We start from the raw sequence: 22,013 nt of genomic DNA, 5'->3' as shown, positions 1-22,013 counted from the left end.
AGCCTTGGATTCAAGAGGACCTGAGTTCAAATCCAGCCTCAGACACTTGACATTTACTAACTGTGTGACCCTGGGCAAGTCACTTAACCCTCATTGCCCTGAAAAAAAAAAGAATCTATGAAGGATAGAAATACGGGTGGAACCAGGGGTGTGCTGTAGCCATCTCCAATTAGATTCAGCTCAATGCTCTAGCCTGTCAAGACCATCTTGGATCCCAAGTCTCTCATCTAGTATGTCAGTTGTCCCTCCCAGCTTGATGTCGTCTGCAAATGTGATGACTATGCTATCTATGCCTTTAACCAAGTCATTGATCAAAATGTCAAATAGCTCAGGACCAAGAACCTTGGAGGAACTTTACTAGGGACCTCCTGCCTCAAAATCATGATCAATTTTTCAATCTGACGAATCTACTAGCACCAAAGCCACCTAATTATATTATCTAATCCATAGTGTTCCACCTTCTCAACAAAAATAGTATAAGATACTTTATCAAAGGTTTTGCAAAGATCTAGATAAATTATATTCACACCATCTTCCTCATCTACTACTTTAGTAATCTTGCTATAAAAGGAAATTGTGTTAATCTGTTATGACCTGTTCTTGATGAAGTCATGATGGCTCTTTAAAATCATAGCTTCCTTTTCTAGATATTTATCAACCATCTCTACTGATTTGTTGTAAGATTTTACCATTAATAAAAGTTGAAGTCATTGGCTTTTAGTTGGAAACTCTATTCTCTTTTTTCCAAAATCTTTCAACTCTCTCTGACAATGGTTCAAGAAATCACATTTGTCATTTCCCCCTCCTCCTATCTGTAAGTGTAGTATATCTGGACCACGTGATGTGAATTCATCCAGTGATGCTAGGTGCTCTCTTAGTATCTCCTTACTTTTCTTGATTATCAACTCCTTAGTTGTAATTTTTGTTCTGTTATCTCTAGTACATGGGTCATTCTCCTTGGCAGAGAAAACAAGAACTGAGAAACTTTACCTTATCTCTTTTGTCAGTTATCGTCTTTCCATCCACCTCACCAAAAGTCTTTATCTCTTCTTTGAGCTTCTCTTTCCCAACATAGCTAAAAATCCTCTTTTGTTCTGTTTAGCTTCATTTGACAGCCTCAGTCCACTCTAAACTTCAGCATTCCTGATTCCACTTGTTCAGAACTACGCCATGCTCATATTCATTTTCTGCTACTTGGTCTTGCTTTTATCTTCTGAATATTTATTTAAAAAAAACTAAATTGTTTAGTGAGTTTTCTATATAGCCATACCAGTTTCTTCATACAAATACCATATTTCCTCCTCATTTGGATTTCCCTTTGCATTTTGAGAATTTCGTTCTTGAGCTTCTCCCATTTCTTGTGGGCTGATACCCTCTATGGAATTTTATTCCATGGGATCCTACTTATCTTTCCTCTCAATCCTTTCAACTATGTTTTCTCCAAGTTTAGACAGGTGCCAATCTCTTTCTGGGTTTTGTCTACTTTATTCTAAATTCTAGGAATGGATGGTCATTTCCTCCCAGAGTTCTTATCATTTCCACCCCACTCCAGCAACCCAGTGAGAATCAGATACAGAATAGAATTTCTTCTTGTTGGTTATTTGACATTTTGAAGGATAAAATCATCACTAATACATGTCAAAATGTTATTAGCTCCTCTGCTTTGAATGGGGGTGGGGGTAGGTGGGAAAGAAGGCTCTATTAAATGACTGGAAGTCAGACTGTAAGTTCCTTTAGGGCAGGAACTATGTTATTTTTCATCTTTGTAGCTCTGTGCCTAATCTAGCACTGTCCTTAACTTATAGTAAGCACTTAATAAATGTATATCAAATTGGATTAGAAGAGCTCAAATAATTCCATCCACAAAACATTTTCTCTCTGACTTCTGAGGAGAAATAAGGAGCAGATGAAGAGAGACTTTTGGAAGCTTAGAATAGTGACCACAAATGGAGGAAATTGGTAGTGATCTCCAAGTAGAGAATAAAGAACTAACTAAGATTAACATCAGATAATGTGGTCTGATACCCTGGGCAAGTCACTTAACCCTGTTTGCTTCAATCTTTTCACCTGTAAAATGAACTGGAGAAGAAAATGACAAACCACTCCAGTATCTTTTCCAAGAAAACCCCAAATGGAGTCACAGTCAGACATGAATGAAACAACTCAAAGAAGCAAAGAAGATGACATCTCTCCCAGATCTCCTCTTTCTTGTCTACGTCCTTTTCTTTCTCTGCCTCCCCTTCCCCTTTGTTTGTTTAAGTGTGGTAGAGTGAAATCATACTTTACAAGCTAAGTTTGTTCATGGTATGTAGTTTTGTTTCACATCTTTTCAGATCTCATCTCTTTGGTTGAGTGGAACTACATGTGACTAAGAACAAGAAAGCTCTTGGCATCCTAAAGGCTGTGTTTTTCAAACTGGTAGTAGTGTCATTTGAATAACTAAAAACCATGACTCAATTATTCTTGAAGGAGATTTTAGAGGTGAGCTGATGACTCTTTACTGGATTTATTATCCCCCTTCCTTTTTACTTTAAGTTCTTCCCTCATTTTGAAAGGTGCTGAAGTGACATTTTCCTCTTTATTAGTGCTCAGGATCTCTCTTGCACAACTGGATTACCATTTTCAATTCATTATCAAGGCTAAAGTTGATGCTTATAAGGATATCCTCTTGCTCTTCATGCAAAATGGGGATGATGCATAAATTTCTCCAATTATCACATAGAAACTGTTTTACTTTCCTTAATTGGAATATGAAAAAGAAGTTTAAAGGTAGATTAGCTTCTTACTTTCACAGTTTGGAGGAAGACGGTGGAAAGAGCACTAGATTTGGAGACAGAGAACTTGAATTGAAATCTTGGTTCTTTGACTTACTAGCTGTGTGAATTTGGGCAAGTAATTCTTTGCACCTCAGTTTCCTCAACTGTAAAATGATGAGGTTAGACTATTTGGTTTCTAAGTTCCCTGTTAGCTCTAAATCTATGAGCTAATGATCATTCATTGTCCTAAGAGTATGAACTTATTGTAGAAGATCCTACCTTTTCAATCTTCTTACACCCTGCTGGTGTAGCTCTTTCAGTTTTGAAGAGAACCAATGACATCACAGGATAATATCTTAAATCATGCTTGAATTGGATTTAAGTGAGGCAAAGTTGCACAAAGTAGTCAGCCTCACTCTCTCTTCCCTAGTCATGCAAGTCCAGTGTCAGGACAAAAGTCAGGATGACTGAAGATGGCCTGGGATGTAGTTGATGACTTTAGTGTCTTTGATGTCTGACCAAGATTTAAGTGCTTCATAGTGCCTGCTTCAGCTGCCTTCATGACTGTTGGAACAAATTTTTCTTGTCTGCCCATTCCACTGAGGGAAGTCTTCAGATGCTTGGTGTAGCCAACCTCCTAACTAACTGTTGGGTTTGGGGTCTCTTGGGAGGAATAGCACCTCTGATATGAGGGCTTGTTCAGTCATTTTCAGAGTTGCCCATCGACTTTGGTGTTCACCTTTAACCCAACTCTCACCTATGGCTCTAAGAAGCAATAGTGTGGACCCCAGAACACATATCAGTAAAACCATCTAGGTAGAAAGGATAATCTTAAAATACCCCCCAAACACTATGATCCAGTGACACCAGCCTACTTACTGTCCCTTGCACAAGACACTTTCTCCTAGCTCTTTGTTTTTGTACTGACTATTCCCCATACCTAGTATACTCTCCTTTATCACTTTCATCTTGTAGATTCCCTAGTTTCCTTTAAAACTCAGGTGAAGTCCCACCTCCTGTGTGAGACCCTTCCCAGTTTTTCCCTAGTTGCTAGTACCTTCCCTTCTGAGATTACCTTTCTGTATATATCTTGTGTATACCTAGTCATCAATATATGGTCTTCCCCATTAGAATGTGAATTTCTTGAAAGTAGTGACTGTTTTTAACCTTTCTTTGTATCTCCACAGTTTAGCACAGTACTTGGTGCATAGTAACCACTTAATAAGTGCCTGCTGAATAAATCAGTTTATGTATTCAGTCCAGGGGTCAGTGACATTTTTAGCCCAGAATATTCTCTTAGAAATATCCAGCAGGTGGTCCTGGGAATAGATGGAGAAATGGGAAAAAAAGGAAAAAGGAAGTAAGAACTCATAAGAAAGTAGGAAAGATAAAAGACAATGGGAAGGAAGAGAAAATAGTAATAGGTGGAAATTGGCTTTGTGTTTTCAATAAAGATGATAACAATAACAATATAATAACTAATATATGTATAATGTTTTACGAGGTCTTTTCTTCCAACAACTATGTTTGGCAATTAATGCAATAATTTCTATAATGTTCATTCTGAAGAAGAGGAAACTAAGGCTCAGATAGATGATGTGACTTGTCTAAGGTTACAAAGAAAGTCTGTGATAGATCTGGAAATCAAGTCCAGGCATTCTAGCTCCAATTTCACTGTGCCATACAGCAACAATGTTACCATTAACAACACCCATACCGCATAGGTGGTCAATCTATATTTTGGAGTATATACTTTCTCATTGGTATATGTGCCACTTCATCAGATTCTCATATTTAGCTTAGGTAGAAGATGTACTCAGTGGGCAGAATCTGTTCATTTTTGTCAGGTATTGCTCAGGGGGTGTGGCTCATCCGTAATGAGACCTGATGTGATAAAATGGACTCAAAGGATCTGAAGCCAGAGGATCTGGGTCTGAATCCCAGTTTTGCCACTTCCCAGCTGTATGACTTTGGGAAAGTCACGTAACCTCTTTGAGTCAGTTTATTTATTTATAAAATATAGAAAAAACATTCCTTAACTCCCAAATGAGACATATATATTGCTAATCATATAGCATGATGTATTAAATCTGAAATATTAATATTACAATAAGTATTATCATTTTAGTTTTGTCTACCATCCCTCACCTACATAATCTTGCTTTCATATCCTCATTTCACAGAAAATGAGATATCTCTCCATGACGTAACCTTACCCTTTAAGTCTTTTCTTGTTTCAGTTTTGTTGAGGTGAATTCCTTCTTTCTGAGTTTCTGAGTCACCTGCAGCCTTTGGGTTTCCTTCAGTGACCAGCATATGATCTCCCTTCTGACCATCAATTAATGGGTAGCATTCAGTCACATCCTTTCCCTTCCTGTTCTCATTCCACTTCTCAAAGTAATCTCTAAACATAAAGAGTTCCAGGGGAGCATGATATTCAGAGTGATGCAATTATTTCCAAATGAATCCAAGATATGAAAAAGGCCACATATGCCAACAGTAAAATACTTAGTCTGAACCACAAATTACACAAAGATTTCCCTTGTAAAGCAAATCTGGAGGCCTGATCAGGGGTTTTCTGAGTGAGAGTAAGAACTCCACTACCTTGTTTAGAGCAAGTAATCAACTAGAGTACCATGGGTTCTAGTTGTAAAGTACCAATAATTATTTCTATAAAATTCATTAAAATAATAGGGTACAGTCTTGATAGGGATCATGGGTCAAAGGGCACTTGAGGACTTATATTGCACAGAAGAGAGGAATGTGGGCAGCTAGGTGGTGCAGTGGATAGAGCACTGGGCCTGGATTCAGGAGGACTTGAGTTCAAATCCAGCCTCAGACACTTAACACTTACTAGCTGTGTGACCCTGGGCAGGTCACTTAACCCCAAATGCCTCACCAAAAAAAAAAAAAAAAAAAAAGAGGAATGTTTTGAGAACAACCATTTCATGTATTCTAAAAGGATTGTTCCAAGGTAAGCAGCATAAATGATGCGTAATGGGGAAGTAGGGGTGAGTAGATTAAAAAACAGAAGAAGGATCCTCAGAGGCATCTTTTGTTTTCATATCCCTCAAAGGAGAGAAGATTAGTCAATTTATGATGAGTTTATTGAAGTGGTTAAAAGCAGAAAATCTGCATACCATTCTGCTGTGGCTATGTCTGGGATTAGTTAGGAATCCCTGGCCACAGTATAGAATATAGAAGGAGAGATTATGGCTTTGCTTGAGTATTTTGTGGTTAGTCCATCTGAAGAAATTCTAAATGAGGGACATCATTAGTTTGTTTAAAAAAATATTTCTGGAAGTCAAAGAAATTTGATCTAAAAATGACAATACTGGAGGTGCCAATCAGGTGAAAACAGTTAAGGAGCCTTACTTTGATGTTAGTAGGTAGTTAAGTGAGCCTTCTCATCCTGGATCTGTACTGACAGTGTTACAGCCCAAATGTGCTCAATATCTGAAAATGAAAAGCTGCACCATTTTTCATTTATGAGTTCAACAGAGGAAGACAGAATGGAAATTGGCAGTTTCTGAAACTTCGATCATTCTTTCTACAAGCTTTAACTTGCATAATTCATCTGTTGAATGGTTGCTAGTGAGAAAACTGGTATTTTTCAGAGGATAAAACTCTTTAAGCTTATAAGAATGTCTGTTCATTAACCAACCACAGAGTCTCCTAGATTTTCCTAATAATTTGTAATGCCAGACTGAAAATGATCAAGACATATTAGGGAACGTTAGAAAAACCAAAGTTCAGGAAATTTGGTACTTTACATTTTAGAGTCCAATATCAGGATTTTGAAGTACTTAGTGATTGTTCTACTTCATTGGATTGAGTTATCTGTGAGTTTTGCTATCTATAATATTAGGACAGCCAGGAAAAAAATCAAGCAGGAACCCAGAGGACCTAATTAAAGGCCAGGTGTAGTCAAGATGAATCATTCCATCAAGTAACTAGTTATTGGGGATTTGGGGATGTCTCTGTAACTGTAACTTTTGGCACCTTAAAAGCAATATTAATAAAATCTTGGTTAAAAAACATTTTTAAAATCCCCAAGTTAAATCTACAGTAGGCTCTGTCAAGGCTTCCATCTGTTTTAAATTAACTGTGTTTATTCTTTCCATCCATTTCCTCCAGTTCAGCATAATCAGTTAGAAATGATTCTTTATGATCCTAAGAACACATTTAAAAAATAACAACTTTTTTCCCCTTATAAATACATAGTTTTTGCTTAAAAATCAGAGTCCTTATTCCCCTCCTCCTCCAAAGTGTGATTGGGAAAGTATGCCTATTTTTCCATTTTTCTCTTTCTTAGACATTTGAAATGCAACTTTATTATAATTTAAATGAAAAAGCAAATGACATAGGAAGCCAGAGTCATCACTGAATACTCTTATGGGATTGCAGCAATCTTATATTTTGAAACTAAAGGAGCATATAATTGTGGTCAAAAACAGCTACATTTGCATGTCCAAAATATGAGTTATATATTTTAAAAAGTGGCACATTCATTCTGAAGCCCATTTATCTCCTTTAGCATCCCAAGCATAAAACCCATATTATGCTCAGCTATATAATAAAGAGGCAAGCACTGTATACCACTGACACCACAGTCCAGATGCTGGACTCTAGCTTGAGTCCTTATTGAATCTTCATCAAGGAGTGCAGCTGTCTGAGCAATCTTTATACCCTGCTCATATTATGCTGCCAGTTCTTCATCCATGACCCTCTCTGGAGTAAGATTAAGCCTGACAAAACTCCAAGTTAGAGCTTCCAACAAGGTTTCTAACAAGCCAAAGAAAGGGTTTCTCAAAGTTGTAGTTACTTGTGTCTCAAATCTCATGCTACTAGAGATTCTTCTTCCTATGGAAGACAATGGATTTCACCTTAAATTTTTGGTCTTTATTATCCACTTTCTTGCCAGACAGGACTATAGAAATATTTTCACGTACTCACACTAGATCTCTATGCTAGTTGTGTAAAATATTGCAGGGATAGTGACATCTTCTAGGTTGTTGAGAACACATTTTTAAAAAGTTGATTTGGCTAGCTGTTTCTATATACCAGTTATTTATATTTTTACACTGACTATGACTGTGCATTTATCCTAGGTATAGGCCAGTAGCATTGGGCTGGGGATGGATCTGCAGAACTGAAGACAAGCATCAGGTTAAAGCAATGTTCCTTACAATGCAGGCCTTGGGAATCCACTAAGATTTATAAGAATAAAAGAATAAAAATAACATCTCAAGGAAGTATTATGGGTATGAAGACATGAAAAATGTTGATTAATAAAAGATAATTCAAGAGGGGCTGAAGATAAGTCTACAATGAGGATCAAGGATACAAAGTTAGAGAAATCACTGTTTTGTTTTTTAAAATTTAGGGATTACTATTTGATCAGGCCTTTTTCTTGATTTGTAAAATACATTAAATGAGGACTCACAGTGACCCCTCTGCTGATAACAGCAAGCAAGAATATAATGAGAGAGTGAGAGCTAGTACCCACACTCTCATGGAGCTCCCTAGTCTAGGAAAACAGATGATACATAATATATGAAAGTTAGCCAGTCATACCAAGAGATCCAGATCTGTAACCAGTGAGTTAGAGAGAGGTACCCTTGACAGTATATGTATATTACCTATGGCAGGGTTGGTGGCAGTAGATCTTGGGGCACTGACTGATTGGGGAAGAAAGCTCAGACACAGTCCCATGAGGGGAAGACAAGGACTCTGCAAGGCTGCCCTTAGGGGAGGAGCTGAAAAGAACTAAAGACAATCTGGATCAATGAGAAGCTCAGCTGACGGACAAGTACCAAGAGGAGGAGGCATAACATCTAGTAGCTTTTATTTATTTTATTCTTGCTGTTGAATTTTTATACCAGTAATGGCCCCTGATACTCTGGGATTGGGTCTTCTTATAGTCAGTTTGATTGGGGATGAAGCCTAGAGTGCCTGGTAAACTTTATCTAAAGCTAAATATTTGTATAAGACTGAGAATCAAAAAGTAATGTAAGGGAAAGTTGAAAAGAGCTTAAAAGAAAGAATTCAACTGGGTCAAATAAGTTAATTCTTGGGCCAAGGGCCAGTCCTAAGGAAGTGATTTGCTTTTTACTTTTTCCTTTTACTTCTTGGAGAGTGCAAAAAGGGTGGTCATTAGGATCTTCCTCCCCATTCCCCACCCCATGATATCTTGCAGCAGAATCATATGGCAGGGTACAGTGGAGCAGAGTCCAGGTATAGATTCAAGTAGAGTTGGTAAGAATCTAGCATCTGGAGCTGGAACATAGCAGGCCCCAGAGAAAAGACTCTTGTTGGTCCAAGGCTATGGGTTTTGACCCCTTTCAAAAATGCCTAGTAATAATCTCAGTCAGAATTTCAGGGGAGTCTGAAGCTGGAGATGGTGGAAGCCACGTGCAAATATTGGCACCATACTCAGTAGCAGGTAGAGGGTGCCCTGCAGAGTTACTCACCATGAAGAGATGCTGTACCCCATGAGAAGCAACACAAAGGGTTCATGAGAAGGTATTGGGACAGTACAATGGGCCCAAAAGGGTATAAATTGCCTCTGCCAATGTCTTTCTTAACTATAGTCTTCTCTATTTGTGTCCATTATGAGCATTCATTATTCCCACTGATGCCATGTCTATTTATGAGACAGTGAGTCTAAGGTTTATGGAAAAGATATTTTATTGCTATTTTTTCTTTACTCGATATTTCAATGAATGCCTTTTTACTTTGAGATAATTGTGCCCCCTGACATTTTGGGAACTTGTGAGCTAAATAATTTTAGGACTGTGAACCCATAAAGTTGCTTCAACTTGAGGTAGTTGTTCCCTGAGGGACTCAGTCTGTGAGTGTGCTTCCAAGATGTAGTCCAGAGGGATGTTACATAAAAAATACAAGAAAGAAGGGGAAACAAATGGATTTGTCTAAAAATGGAATAGGCTAACTTGAAACATAGTTGAATTCTTTTCACTGGAGAGCTCCATGTAAAGACTGGGTATTTATCAGTGATTTCCTGTTGAGGTACAGGTTGGATTCAATGTCTGAGGTCTCTTCCAACTTTGAATTTTCATTCCTAAAGTAATGGCTTCTTTGAGCTCTACATCTCTGATCTTGTAATCTATGATTCCATTATTACTTGAGATCCCTATAGTATTTCTTATTTACTTCAATAGGTAGCCACTTGACATTTCCCCCTCAATTTTTGATTGAGTACATTGCAGTGTATCTGTAATTCTGTTTGGTTGTTAAAGCAAATGTAATTTTCTAGAAAGCATCAAGTGAATGGTTAGTTAATGAAGCACTAAAAATAACCACTGTTACTAGTGTTCTAACTTAGAAGCAAAGACAAAAGTATTCTTATTTCCTATACTTATTATATCTTTGGAGAGCTGGTATGGTGTTGTAGATAGAGATCTGACTTCAGGGGTAAAAAGATATGAGTTCTGACCCATGATGTTAATGTGAACCTAGGCAAATTTTTAAATGACTTATTAGCTATTTAGCTGCAGAGCAATTGTATCTTCATTGATTGGAGAAATTTTATCACTAGGCAATGTCTACAAGACAGGTCCAGACAAAACAAAAAAGACCAAAAAAAATTTTGGAGAAATGTCTTATCTGAAAACTTGCAAACCTGCCACGGCATAGTCATTACTTTGACATTAAGAATGATGTGTTTTATTCAGTTGTGCAGCCTCTCCCAGAAAGTGTTAGAGGTATGGTAGGTTTGCAAGTTCTTTAATAGGAGAGTTGAGATTCACATGGGATTTCTCCATGAAATCTTGCAAAGTAACATAGCTGTATCTATCCAAAGTTTGAAATAAATTACAAAGCTGCCTAACAGAAACTAAATTGGGGGCAAGAATTTTGTCAAGACTCATATATCATCTGATTGTTCAGACATTCTGTGGGAAATCAATAAATGTTTGCTTATAGTGCCTTCCATTAAGAACATCTCCATATTTTTATGATTCTTGGAAAGAATGGGTAAGGTCAGGAAAAAATGCACTTTGTGAGCTGGAAAGCATCTTTTGATATGGCTAATCAATATATCTGACTGGCTCTCTGTCTAGGAAAGGTTATCCTGAGTTTATCCCAAGTTAAGGAAAAGAAGAGCAATGAGTTACTTGATAAAACACAGGTAGATATGTTTCTACTGAGATAAGGAACTCTCGATCAAGGGAAATAGGATATAATCTGGACCCCTTCAGAATTCTCCTGGGCAGGATCTCATTTTATTTCCTACTCCCTGGCTTCTCCCTATAACAACGTTTACCAGTATGCCTCTGCATCTTTTCTCTATCCATTGAACTCTGCTACTGAGGTCCTGGACTTCATGAATATTTTAGGACAACTGTTATGGGCATGAGAGAATATTGGAGTTAGGATCTAGTGGATTCTGAAAACTTAATTTTGCTAGGGATCCACAGAAAAAGCTATCCTTCCCACGTCATCACACAAGTATTGTTTAGGAAAATTTTACCTGATCAAATTCTATCACTGCATTTCTGTCAGTGTCATTTTTTTAAAAGGCCAACCAGTGAGGACTCATTAAGCATTCTCTATGGACCAGGCACTCTGCTAAGTGCAGGGGTCACAAATAGAAGCAAAAAGAAAGATGATCGTTTCCCTTTAATAACTTCCATTGTAGTGGGGGAATAAAACACATATAGGAGAGTGGTGGCCAGGGAGGTGGTTTGGTCTGGAAAGTTATAGGAATGATAAGTAGAGAAATAGGGGAGAATAGAGGGAATATACTCAAACCAGGGATAGTGAATGGGAGAGTTGATTTGACCATGGTTCATAATTCCAGAACTTGGTGGGAAGGTCCCTTCAGTTTACAAGTGGATTGTAGGAGAGATGGTTAGAAAGAATAGAATGAAGTAAAGTAAGGCTGGGGCTTTTTTAGAAAGTATTATAGGAGAGCCCAACACAGAGGTTTCTTAGTGGTGCTCAGAGTTGGAAACATAAATTAACCCTAAGTATTTCTTGTTTGTGACCAACAACTCTTTCTGTATGGCCCTAATGCATATTGTAACAGGGACAAATAGTGGAGAAGTTTTTGAGGGTGATGGAGAAGACTTTTATCCAGACATCACCAGGATTGTCATAGCTTGATTTGGGGCCTTGAGAACCCTAGGAAGGAAGGGCAGATGGAAAGAATCCACAGTGATGAGGTATGTGGAAGTTCAGAGCTCATTTGTGCTCTGGTAAGGGATACTGTTCTCTAGCTCTGCAGCTTGTGTACTGGGATTCTTGTGGGTTGTCACTGCAATGTGGATAGCTGAGGAGTGACCCCCCTCCTCCTTTGAATGGATGGAAGTGTTGGGTAAGAACAATGCATAGCAGACAGAAGTCTTTATTCTCCTTGTCCTTGCTATATAATTTATGGTTCCCTTCCTGCCTAGCATGGGGATGAAAAGACAGAAAAAGAGCAAGTGGCATCCCTCATAAGCTTTTGGGAAAAAGTGGTTAGTGTTTATGCTTATTTTACTTTAATTGGACCTATTCAATTCTAATATAATTCTAATTTTTTATATATTTTTAAAAAATTAGGCAGCTGCCTGCCAAAATCCTGACTGGATTTAATGATGTAACTTAGGTCAAGATTTGGAAAGTTTCACCCTTTTGGAAGAGAGTGTTTTCCTTAGTCTGAGGTGAGTTGTGTTGTAATGGGGAAGGAGGCCTTTCCCTGGGTCCTGTAGTTCTCACAGGAGAGAGACAACATACAAATGAAACATCATTCCCTAGAATAGTAGGAGAAACCATTAAATTCATATATTATTACGTTATGTGGATCCAGTATACATGGGTATCCTTTTCACAAGTATAATCTGGGAGCTCTTCTCCCTAAGTGTGGAAGCTCATCATTATGCAGTTAGTTACAGGGTTCCGTAGGCCCCTAAGTCAGTATATACTATGTGTCTACACATTTCCCCAAGAATAACAACAACAACAATCCAGTTGTTCTCTAACCTTTCTTTTCCAGTAGTTGAATCTTCCAATTTGGAATCCAAGACCGGCATTGTTGTCTGGAAAGCATTTTTGTGGGAAGAAAAGGTAGCTGGCACTTTCAGGTTCCATTTTTTCTCTTGCCCAAATAGTCCCACAAATGTTCCCTCTGAAGTCCACAACCCAGAGGTCCCATCCGAAGAGCCACTGATGATGAAGGAATCAGAACCATAGGAGAAGTACTCCACACTCACAACTGTGCAGCTGTGGGCCTTCCAGCCACGAAGTAGGAGGGGGTTATTGGGTGAGTTCTAAAGAATTGAAAAGGGAAGAAAGGCACAAATAACTGGTCACAAGAGCTGCTGATAGGAACAAAATACCTACAGGGTTCCAAATATTTTGTTCTATTTTGTTTGGTTGTAGTGGGAAAGGACCAGACCTGTGAATTCATTGATGTCAAGAATTTCTGATTTTGTTGGTATGGCAATTTTCTTGACTTGCATAGATTAGTTAACTTGCCTGTAACTTATAGTCTTAGAGAATCATATTGAGCCTTGAGAGGTAAATCCTAGTCACACAGGTAGTATTTATCAGAAGCAGAACTTGAACCTAGGTCTTCATGCCTCCAAGGCCAACTCTTGATCGCTTGCACTATGTCACCTCTGGAAAGTTTTGTTATACCTTCCAAACTGGGCAATTAGGTGGTACAGTGAATAGAGAGCCAGGCTTGGAATCAGGAAGGTCTGACTTCAGATCCAGCTTTACATACTTACTAGCTGTGTGATCCTGGGCAAATCCCTTAACTGTGTTTGCCTCAGTTTCCTCATCTGTAAAATGAGCTGGAGAGGGAAATGGCAAACCAGTTCATTATCTTAGCCAAGAAAACCCCAAATAGGGCAATGAAGAGTTGAACACAGCTGAGTGACTAAACAACAACAACAAACAACAACAACAACAAAAACTGAACTGTTGATCTTAAGACTCCCTAGATTTGGGGCAGCTAGGTGGCATAGTGGATAAAGCACTGGCCCTGGATTCAGGAGTACCTGAGTTCAAATCTGGCCGCAGACACTTGAGACACTTACTAGCTGTATGACCCTGGGCAAGTCACTTAACCCTCATTGTCTCACAAAAGAAAACGAAACAGAACAAGAACTCCCTAGATTTATTCTCATTGACATCATCAGGAGACATGACAATAAATATAAGAAACAAGGTTACTGAAAAACAAAATATGTAGTGTGCTACCAGTTAAAATTGTATATACGGTCAAATCCTTCACATATAATAGCTTAAATAATCCTGGATATTTTCCATGAGTTTCCATATGCAAAAGGTATGATTAAAAGGGCAGAGACTACAAAAGTGGAATGGCATTTCTTATCTATCTCATTCAAAATGAATTTCTTGAAGGTGAGGGTTGCTAAATATTAGAAGGAGTAGCTTAGGATGTAGAGGATATTACCTAAGATGATGGATCCCCCTCTTTCTGGGATGGTAGAAATGGATTGTTGCAAGCTTGGGGCAAGGAGAAAATGAACCCTACAGGCTCTTTCCAGGCCCAGAGAATCAATAACTTGTGAACATCCTAATTGTCGGGAGATCTATGTTCCCCATTAGCTCATTTCTCCTGAATCAAACCAATAGTATTTAGTCCCTAATAATAAGAGTAATGAACGAAGCCCAAATTTCTGAATCTTATTTTGTCTAATAATAGTTTCTTGTTTAAAGACCTATAGGTGAAATGGAATATTTGTTGGTATTGAAATGAACAGAATGAAATGAAGGAACATATTGTTTATTTAACAGCAGTCATCCTTTCTGGGGAGTATTTGTGGAAAGAGATTTTTTCTAGTGCCCACAAGTGTCCTGGAACCCTAAATCCTTTCTGGTGATCTTGTGGTATCCCTGGAGCTGGATGCTTCTGATGACTCATACACTCTTGCTCTTTCTAGTGGGGTTCTTGATAAAAAAACACAAAACCCCACAAAAAACCCCCAAACTCCGCCCCCCAAAACCATGTAGAACCTTGATAAAAGTCGATGGATGAGCATTATGTTTTTCTTTTTTTTTTTTTTTTCATTGGGGATAATATTAGGAGAGGGTGAGTGAAGAGCTAACAATAGTGTCTCTCCTCTCCCCCTCCCCAAAAGGCTTGTAATTGGTACCTTTATTACTCAAACTTTAAACAATTTTCCTTAGAATTCCTGGGTGGGGAATATAATGATCCAGAGACTCTGAGAAGAGCCTGACTCTCTGTATAAGGCCAAGATCCTCAAAAATAAAACTAGTCTGCATGAACGTAGAGCTCAGGCCCCTTGTTGGGAGGGTCTACTATAGGATATCTGGGGAAAATCTCTTAAAGTTAATGACATGCCTTGGGACTCCCCAAAAGGGATTAATAAGATCTCTTCTAGAAAGGTATTCATTGTACAAAGAAGACAGGTATAGAATATATATGTATTTCCTCTTCCACAAATAAAATATTTAAAACTTTAAAAAACCTCATAAACATACATTGACAAATATTTAAAACATGATACATTAACCTACAACAACTATTATACTGTTTTAGGCATAAAACATAAAACCTAAACTTAAACATTTGAAACTTGAAGTGTTTCCTAGGACTTTGAGCAAGTCACTCAAGGTTCATATCTTCTAGAATGCCAGGGTATGGCTTTGTCCTCATCTTCCTAGTGATGGACATCTCCTTTAAGAAGTTATTTCTCCGGGGTAACCAGAACCCAGATCAGGGAAATTTCAACCTCTTGAACTCACAAGATCACTGACAAAGCTAGAAATACTCATCTCAGGGTCACTGTTCAAATTTAGACAGTCACAACAATATTGTAAAGAAAACAAAACAGCTTTGAAAGACTTAAGAACTCTGATTAATGACTGATGATGGAACATACTGCCTACCACCTGACAGAGGGGTGGGCTTAAGGTACATAATAGGACACACGTCGTCAGAGTGCAAATGTGTAGATTTATTTTGTTCAACAATGCTTGTTACAAATATCATGTTTTTCTTTTTCTTTTTCATTTGGGATGGTCCTAGAGGAAAAGGAGAGGGGACATAACAATGGTGTTTACCCCATCTCCCCAAAAGAAAAGAAATAAAAGAACATTTTAAAATCAAGACATTTTTAAAAACTCATAGAAGAGAACAAAAGAAATTTCTGAAAGAAACAATCAAGATAATTTTGAAAGTTACATATTAAATTTGTTATGTACTTAAAAGAAGAAGGTTGTGAAGGAAAGGTAATCAGACATGTTTGAAAGTAACATGTTAAATTCATTACATAGTTAAGAAAAGCAACCTATATATAACAGATTTATGGTTTTAATATAACCTTTTTTCTGTTCTATTTTGTATATTGAATTTTTTCTTTTCTGTCTTTTTTTTTGGTGGCTGTAAAATTCAGAAATATTTTCAAAAAATTTCTGTTCAGTCACCTATGTTTAGGGAAAGAAACTTGAAACATAAGAGTCAGCTAGAGACTTGAGGCCCAGTCTTAGAATTATCTAGGCCAGAAAAGAGCTTGTTGCCATGTAAAGGGAGTAACCATTGCTGCCAAGAGGGTGGGTGGAGGTGAGATTCCCCTCTTTCTCAGATAGAAGTCCCAACACACATACAGATGGAGAGAAAGAGAAATAGTGGAAGTTGTATTTTAATTTCTTGTATTATTATCTCATGAAAAACTTACCACAGAAGGAAGTGTTATTGCATAGTTTGAAATATCCCACACTTGGATAAAGCCACTAGTGTCTCCAGTGATCAGGAGATGGTTATCTTTGTTGGATGACAGCCCGGTTACAGAAATATCCTCTTTTAAGGGAGCATAAAATTTGCCTGTGTGGAATGGAAAAGATACGTCATTCTGTCCGGAAGACCTCATTATATTATAGGCAAACCAGTTCTTATAATGCTATATACACAGTTCTTAGATCAGATTTAAAAGGAGCTTACCTGGGAAAGGTACATTGCCAGATGCCTTGTATCTTCCCCCCGAATCATTCAAAGATCATCACTTGACTCATTTAAGGCTACACAAGTGGTGGTGGTTTGGCCCCAGGATGGGGAGACTTTTATAATTTTTATTCCTTAGCTACTGTTTCTACTGTTTCAACTCTTAGGTTGACTAACATTATCCTTACTTAATTACTGTGATTGAGCAATGACCTTTTTCTTGGCATCATGATTTGTATTCTTTTTCCTTTATGTTTCCTGAATTTGTCTTGAGGTTCCATCAAGATTTCTTGTCCTACCACCCCTCCTCCCATTCAGGGTCTTAAAACACTAATTTGTTAGGGTTCAGAAACTTGACACAGGCATGCCCAAGAAATAGAAAAACAACTCATAATATGTCATTAAGTGTACATCCATTGTTGATTTTGTGATATACATTAATCATTATTTAACCTTTTAGTTTACTCTCTTCTTAAGATCTTAACAGATTACAAAATAACCTAACACATGAGACTTTCCCCTCTACCATTCTCCCATCATTAGGAGATCACCTATCTGGTAGAAGAGACTCTAAGATCCTCTTGCTGGTCAAGGAATGGGTGATCCTACAATGCAGTTGCTTCACTTTACCCCTCGACCATTGTTGAGGGAATAGTTGAGATACAGAGCATCCCATCACCTGACCAGATCACTGAGTTCAAGGTCAAGGTCATTCATACACTGCCTCAAGCTCAAAGTTTAGCAAACTCACACCTCTTTCTCTTCCAGTGAGATCAACTCTTGGCTGCCTAAGAATAAGCTACCATTCACCCACTTCCAATATTCTCATCCCCATTTACCTCGATACTACCCTGGCCATGTTCTACTTTGGTCCTGCATGTCCCTTCCATTGTGACCTATGGAACTCTTGTTCCATAGTTAATAAATCTCCCTTCACTTTAGACCACTTCATCTCAGGGTGTGTTCTCAATAGAGATCTGACTCATCCTGAGGTTGACTTTGGCGTGCTTCTTCAGTGGGGAAAAGGGTTATAAGGAGAGGGAGGTTTGAACTCCCTTTTTCAAACCTGAGCTAGAAACTGTGTGGTTGTGGACAGGCCACTCACCCTTTCTGGGCCTCAGCTCCCCATTAGATTAATTGACCTCTAAGGCCCTTTCCAGCTCTAAGTCTATAATCATATGCTCTGATGCAATATAAAATACATTGCTTTGATTTCCACTTGAGTTGGGACTAGAACTGTCAGATGGATGGGGTGTGAAAGTTTGTCTCTATCCATATCATAGGATTGGAATTTTCTGGTCTATTCATATGTCCTCCCTACTTATCTTGGTGCTGAACTTGCCTCCTCTTCTGGTCTTCCTTGTAGTCATTAAGCTATAAAACATGTTCATTAGACTGTCCAGGTTACCTGGAAAGTCTGAAAAACCTGTCCTGAAACTTGTTATTTAAGCCCTCTTTGAGAATTTCTATTCCTTCTAGCCCCAAATATCTTTCAATTGGAGGAATTAACTTATTTATATTATCAGTGATCTCCTTCCATTCTATATATCGGATATCATTACAGTGGCATCCAATTGGCTGAGAGATTTCTACCCTCCCCCCCCCTTAAAAATTTGCCTGGAATTGACTTAAAACATTGGTATTAAGTATTTTAGGTGCTAGCAAAGGACTTCTCTCCTCCATCAAAGGAATTAAGACAATTATTTTAAATAGAATTAGGAAGAGCTCAGAAGGTATTGTTAAATATGCAACTATTACTGATCTTGTAACAATGAGTCATCACTATGCTTGTTGTTTTGGCATATCCTGTACACAAAATTTGAATCAACTTACAGTTATAGCTTAATGAATTAGACTTTTCCCAGGGTCACAAACTTAATAGGGGAAAATAAAACCATTTATATAAGGAATCTCAGATAATCAGTGTCTACAAAATTGCTCTGTTCTGCCATAATAAGGTCTTTTTTTTTTTTTTTTTTTTTTAGTGAGGCAATTGGGGTTAAGTGACTTGCCCAGGGTCACACAGCTAGTAAGTGTTAAGTGTCTGAGGCCGGATTTGAACTCAGGTACTCCTGACTCCAGGGCCCGTGCTCTATCCACTGTGCCATCTAGCTGCCCCATAATAAGGTCTTAACCATTCATTTGACAAATGTTTATGAAACACCTACTATAAATTAAGCATATACTATGTTCTGGGAGAGATTCAAACTTTAGCTAAGAATGGACCTTATTTTCAGTAAGCTTACTATTTAGTAATGGGGGGCAGAATCTGATATAAATACAGATAATATAATATATCATATTATATGATAAGTACATTAGAGAGTTACAAAATAAAATGCTACATAAGGTCCTATGAAAAAGGTCATTATTGACCTGGCTTATCAGTAAAGGCTACAAGTAGATGTTGTTCTTGTTGAGATTTAAAGGATGGGTAGAAAGTCTTTGTACAAAGATAGGTTAAAGGCATAAAAACGTGAGAACATAGAATTTGTTCAGGGAACAGAGTAGTCTAGTTTGGCTGGTTTGTAAGGGACCTAGATGGGGATAATATGAAAGAGAGATGGAAAGACATGGTGATGTCAAATTGTTGAAGATCTTGATTTAATGTCAAGCAAAAGAGTCTGAACTTTACTCAGGAGTCAATAAGAAAACCTTAAGGATTTTTGAGCAAAGGAGTAAAATAACCAGATCTTGCATTAAAAAGTTTATTTTGATAGCAGAATGAAGGCCAGATTAGAGGAGGCAGAGAATGTAGGAAGGAAGGTATGTCTGGAAGTCGCTGCAATTACTGGTGGGTGGTAATGAGAACCTGTACTAGGGTCTTGGTTTTGGAAGAGAAGAATAAAGGGTGGGAGATATTTTATAATGCTGAAATCTGCAGTACTTGGTGCCTGATTTCCTTAGAGATGATGAAAGTGGAAATCAAAGACAAAGCAGTACTATAAGCATAAGACACTGGCTAAATGGTGGTATTACTGATAGAAATGGAAAAGTACAAAGAAAGAACATTTTAGGGTAAAAGATACTAAGCTTCACTTAGTTACATTGAGTTTGAAGTATTACTGGCACATGATGATAGAGATTTGGGAGCGGTCTACATAAAAGTGAATGAGATTTCTAAAGGAGAACATGCAGTGAGAGAGCAAAGAGGGTTAAGAACAGACATTTAGGACTCATAGACATAAAGGGGCCAGAAAGAGAATGAAGGAGAGATGTAGAAAAAGAACCAAATTGTGGAAATTCAGAGGGTGAAATGGTAAAGTAAAAGGGAATTAGTTAACATGGACAAATGCTACAGGGACAAAAGGAAGGATGAAAACTAAAGAAAGTCCCTTCTTTAGATCTGGTGAGTAGGACGTTACACTAGTGGCCATTGAGTGTTGTGAGAGGAGAAACAAGATGGTACTACTTGAGAGCAGGGTGGTGGTCTCTTTTTGTATATCTAGTGCTTAATAGAGTACCTGACTCATAGTAGGCACATGGTGAATGTTTACTGATTGATTGAATGACAGGTTTGAAGAGATGGCAGGTAGTGAGGAAATATTGGCATCAGGCAAAGGCCACTTTTTGAGATAAGTTTAATGATGAAGAGAGAGATGGAGACATAGCAGGGCCAAAAAGGCTTTTATAAGATTGGAAAAAGTGGATATGTGTGTATGCAGGTGAGGAGGAGCCAATTGAGAGGGAATAGAAGATAAATGAGAAGAAGGTGGATACATTCTATGGTAGGGCCCTGGATGAAGGATCAGCCTCAGTGGGACATGAGCAGGGCATTATTTCCTCTATGATCAGTAGGAAAGAGGAGAGGGCTAGTGGGATAATTCTGAGCAATTTGAGTTGAGTTGAGGTGGCACATGTTGGATGGCCTCAATCTTCTCAATGAAAAATCTAAGGTCAGATTTTGTGTGGATATAGGTTAAGTATAAAGTTGGGGAAATGAAGAAAAAAGCACATTTTGAACAAATGCAGAGTGGAATGAAAAAGGTAGACGAGAAGGGTGGAATAGAGAGCTTTCCGAGTAATTGTGAGGGCTCAGCTGAGAGAATGTGATTAATTTGTAATCAGTTCGATTTTGTGATTTTTCTTCATCACTGCTCATGGTGCAACAGTGGAAAAGTTGGATGGTGAGGTTATCCAGGGATTAGGATTCATAAGCCAAGGTCTCGCAAAGATCAGAAGGACAAATGACTCATAAGTTTAGGAATCAGAGTAGCCAAGCATAGATTCAAGGCTCAGTGTGAAAAGCAAATAAAACCAGATCGGGGAGGAAGGAATGGACTGAGAGAATGGGGGTGGGTCAAGAGACTGGAAGTTTTGATAAGGTTAGAGAGTACATTTAATTTTTGTACAAGAGTGATAGAGGGTAGGTGGATGTGAGCTTGTGATTGGAGAGAATTCCAAAGGTTTGAATCTTGGAGATGTCACAGTTCTGAAAAATGGTACATTAAAAGTTATGACCATGTACTCAGTATATGGCTATGGTTGGGAAGAGTAAAAGGTTGTACTATTGGTGAAGCATGCTGGCTATCCATCTGTTGTTTCTCTTTCTACATGACTGACTCACTTCCTTGCCTAATCACACATTTTCTGAATGATATCCCCTTTACCACTTCTTGCACATAGGTCAAAACTGAAAATAGGCTGCACCACATGAACCATAATGCCTCTCTCCATTGCATTTGGGTCACCTGTAACTTTCATTTTTTTTTTTTTTAAGTGAGGCAATTTGGGTTAAGTGACTTGCCCAGGGTCACACAGGTAGTAAGTGTTAAGTGTCTGAGGCCGGATTTGAACTCAGGTACTCCTGACTCCAGGGCCGGTGCTCTATCCACTGCACCACTTAGCTGCCCAACTTTCATTTTTTACAGGTTGTGGTGTTCCAAGAATCACAGCCATAAAAATATGGCTTTATATCACCAGTGCCCAACACATAGTGGTCTTTAATAAGTGCTGGTTTGTGGACTAAGCTTTAGATTAACCAGTTGATGGTCTTACCGAATAGGGACAGTTAATTCTGATAAGACTTGCCCATCAGTAGCTAGTCATTTACTATTACAATAGGTAATTTCATTTCTTGTTATGTTGTTTGGCATAGTGCCTTTTAACTCTGTTCTTGAAGAAATTATCCCTGATATACAAGTGTGAGTTCTCTTAGCAGTCTATAAGCTTTTGACTTTTTTCACATTCTAGACAAGAAACATATCATCCAACATAATTTTCAGTGTCTCTGAGTATTAAAGCATCTATTGATTTGGTTTGGGGAAATCTTGTATAGTTCTTTATAGAATTTCTCTACTTTTAATTCTTGGTCTTTTGTA

At 38.1% G+C, this 22,013-nt stretch overlaps 1 protein-coding gene across 1 annotated transcript in view; it reads right to left on the bottom strand.

The window, feature by feature from the left end:
* Window positions 1-4,599: 4,599 nt before the first annotated feature.
* LOC122754857 (WD repeat-containing protein 49-like) overlaps window positions 4,600-22,013 on the bottom strand; it is an 82,355-nt gene continuing 64,941 nt past the window's right edge. Inside the window, exons 15-18 of the mRNA XM_044003304.1 lie at window positions 16,430-16,575; window positions 12,741-13,027; window positions 4,973-5,160; window positions 4,600-4,640 (exon numbers count right to left, since the gene is read on the bottom strand). Of these exons, the coding sequence (XP_043859239.1) occupies window positions 4,600-4,640; window positions 4,973-5,160; window positions 12,741-13,027; window positions 16,430-16,575 (662 nt within the window). The remainder of the gene's footprint in view (window positions 4,641-4,972; window positions 5,161-12,740; window positions 13,028-16,429; window positions 16,576-22,013) is intronic.

The sequence above is a fragment of the Dromiciops gliroides genome, chromosome 4, assembly GCF_019393635.1.
Source record: "Dromiciops gliroides isolate mDroGli1 chromosome 4, mDroGli1.pri, whole genome shotgun sequence".
Classification (NCBI taxonomy): Eukaryota; Metazoa; Chordata; class Mammalia; order Microbiotheria; family Microbiotheriidae; genus Dromiciops; species Dromiciops gliroides.
The sequence above is the reverse complement of the archived record's forward strand: the minus strand, read 5'-3'. Positions and strand labels throughout refer to the sequence as shown.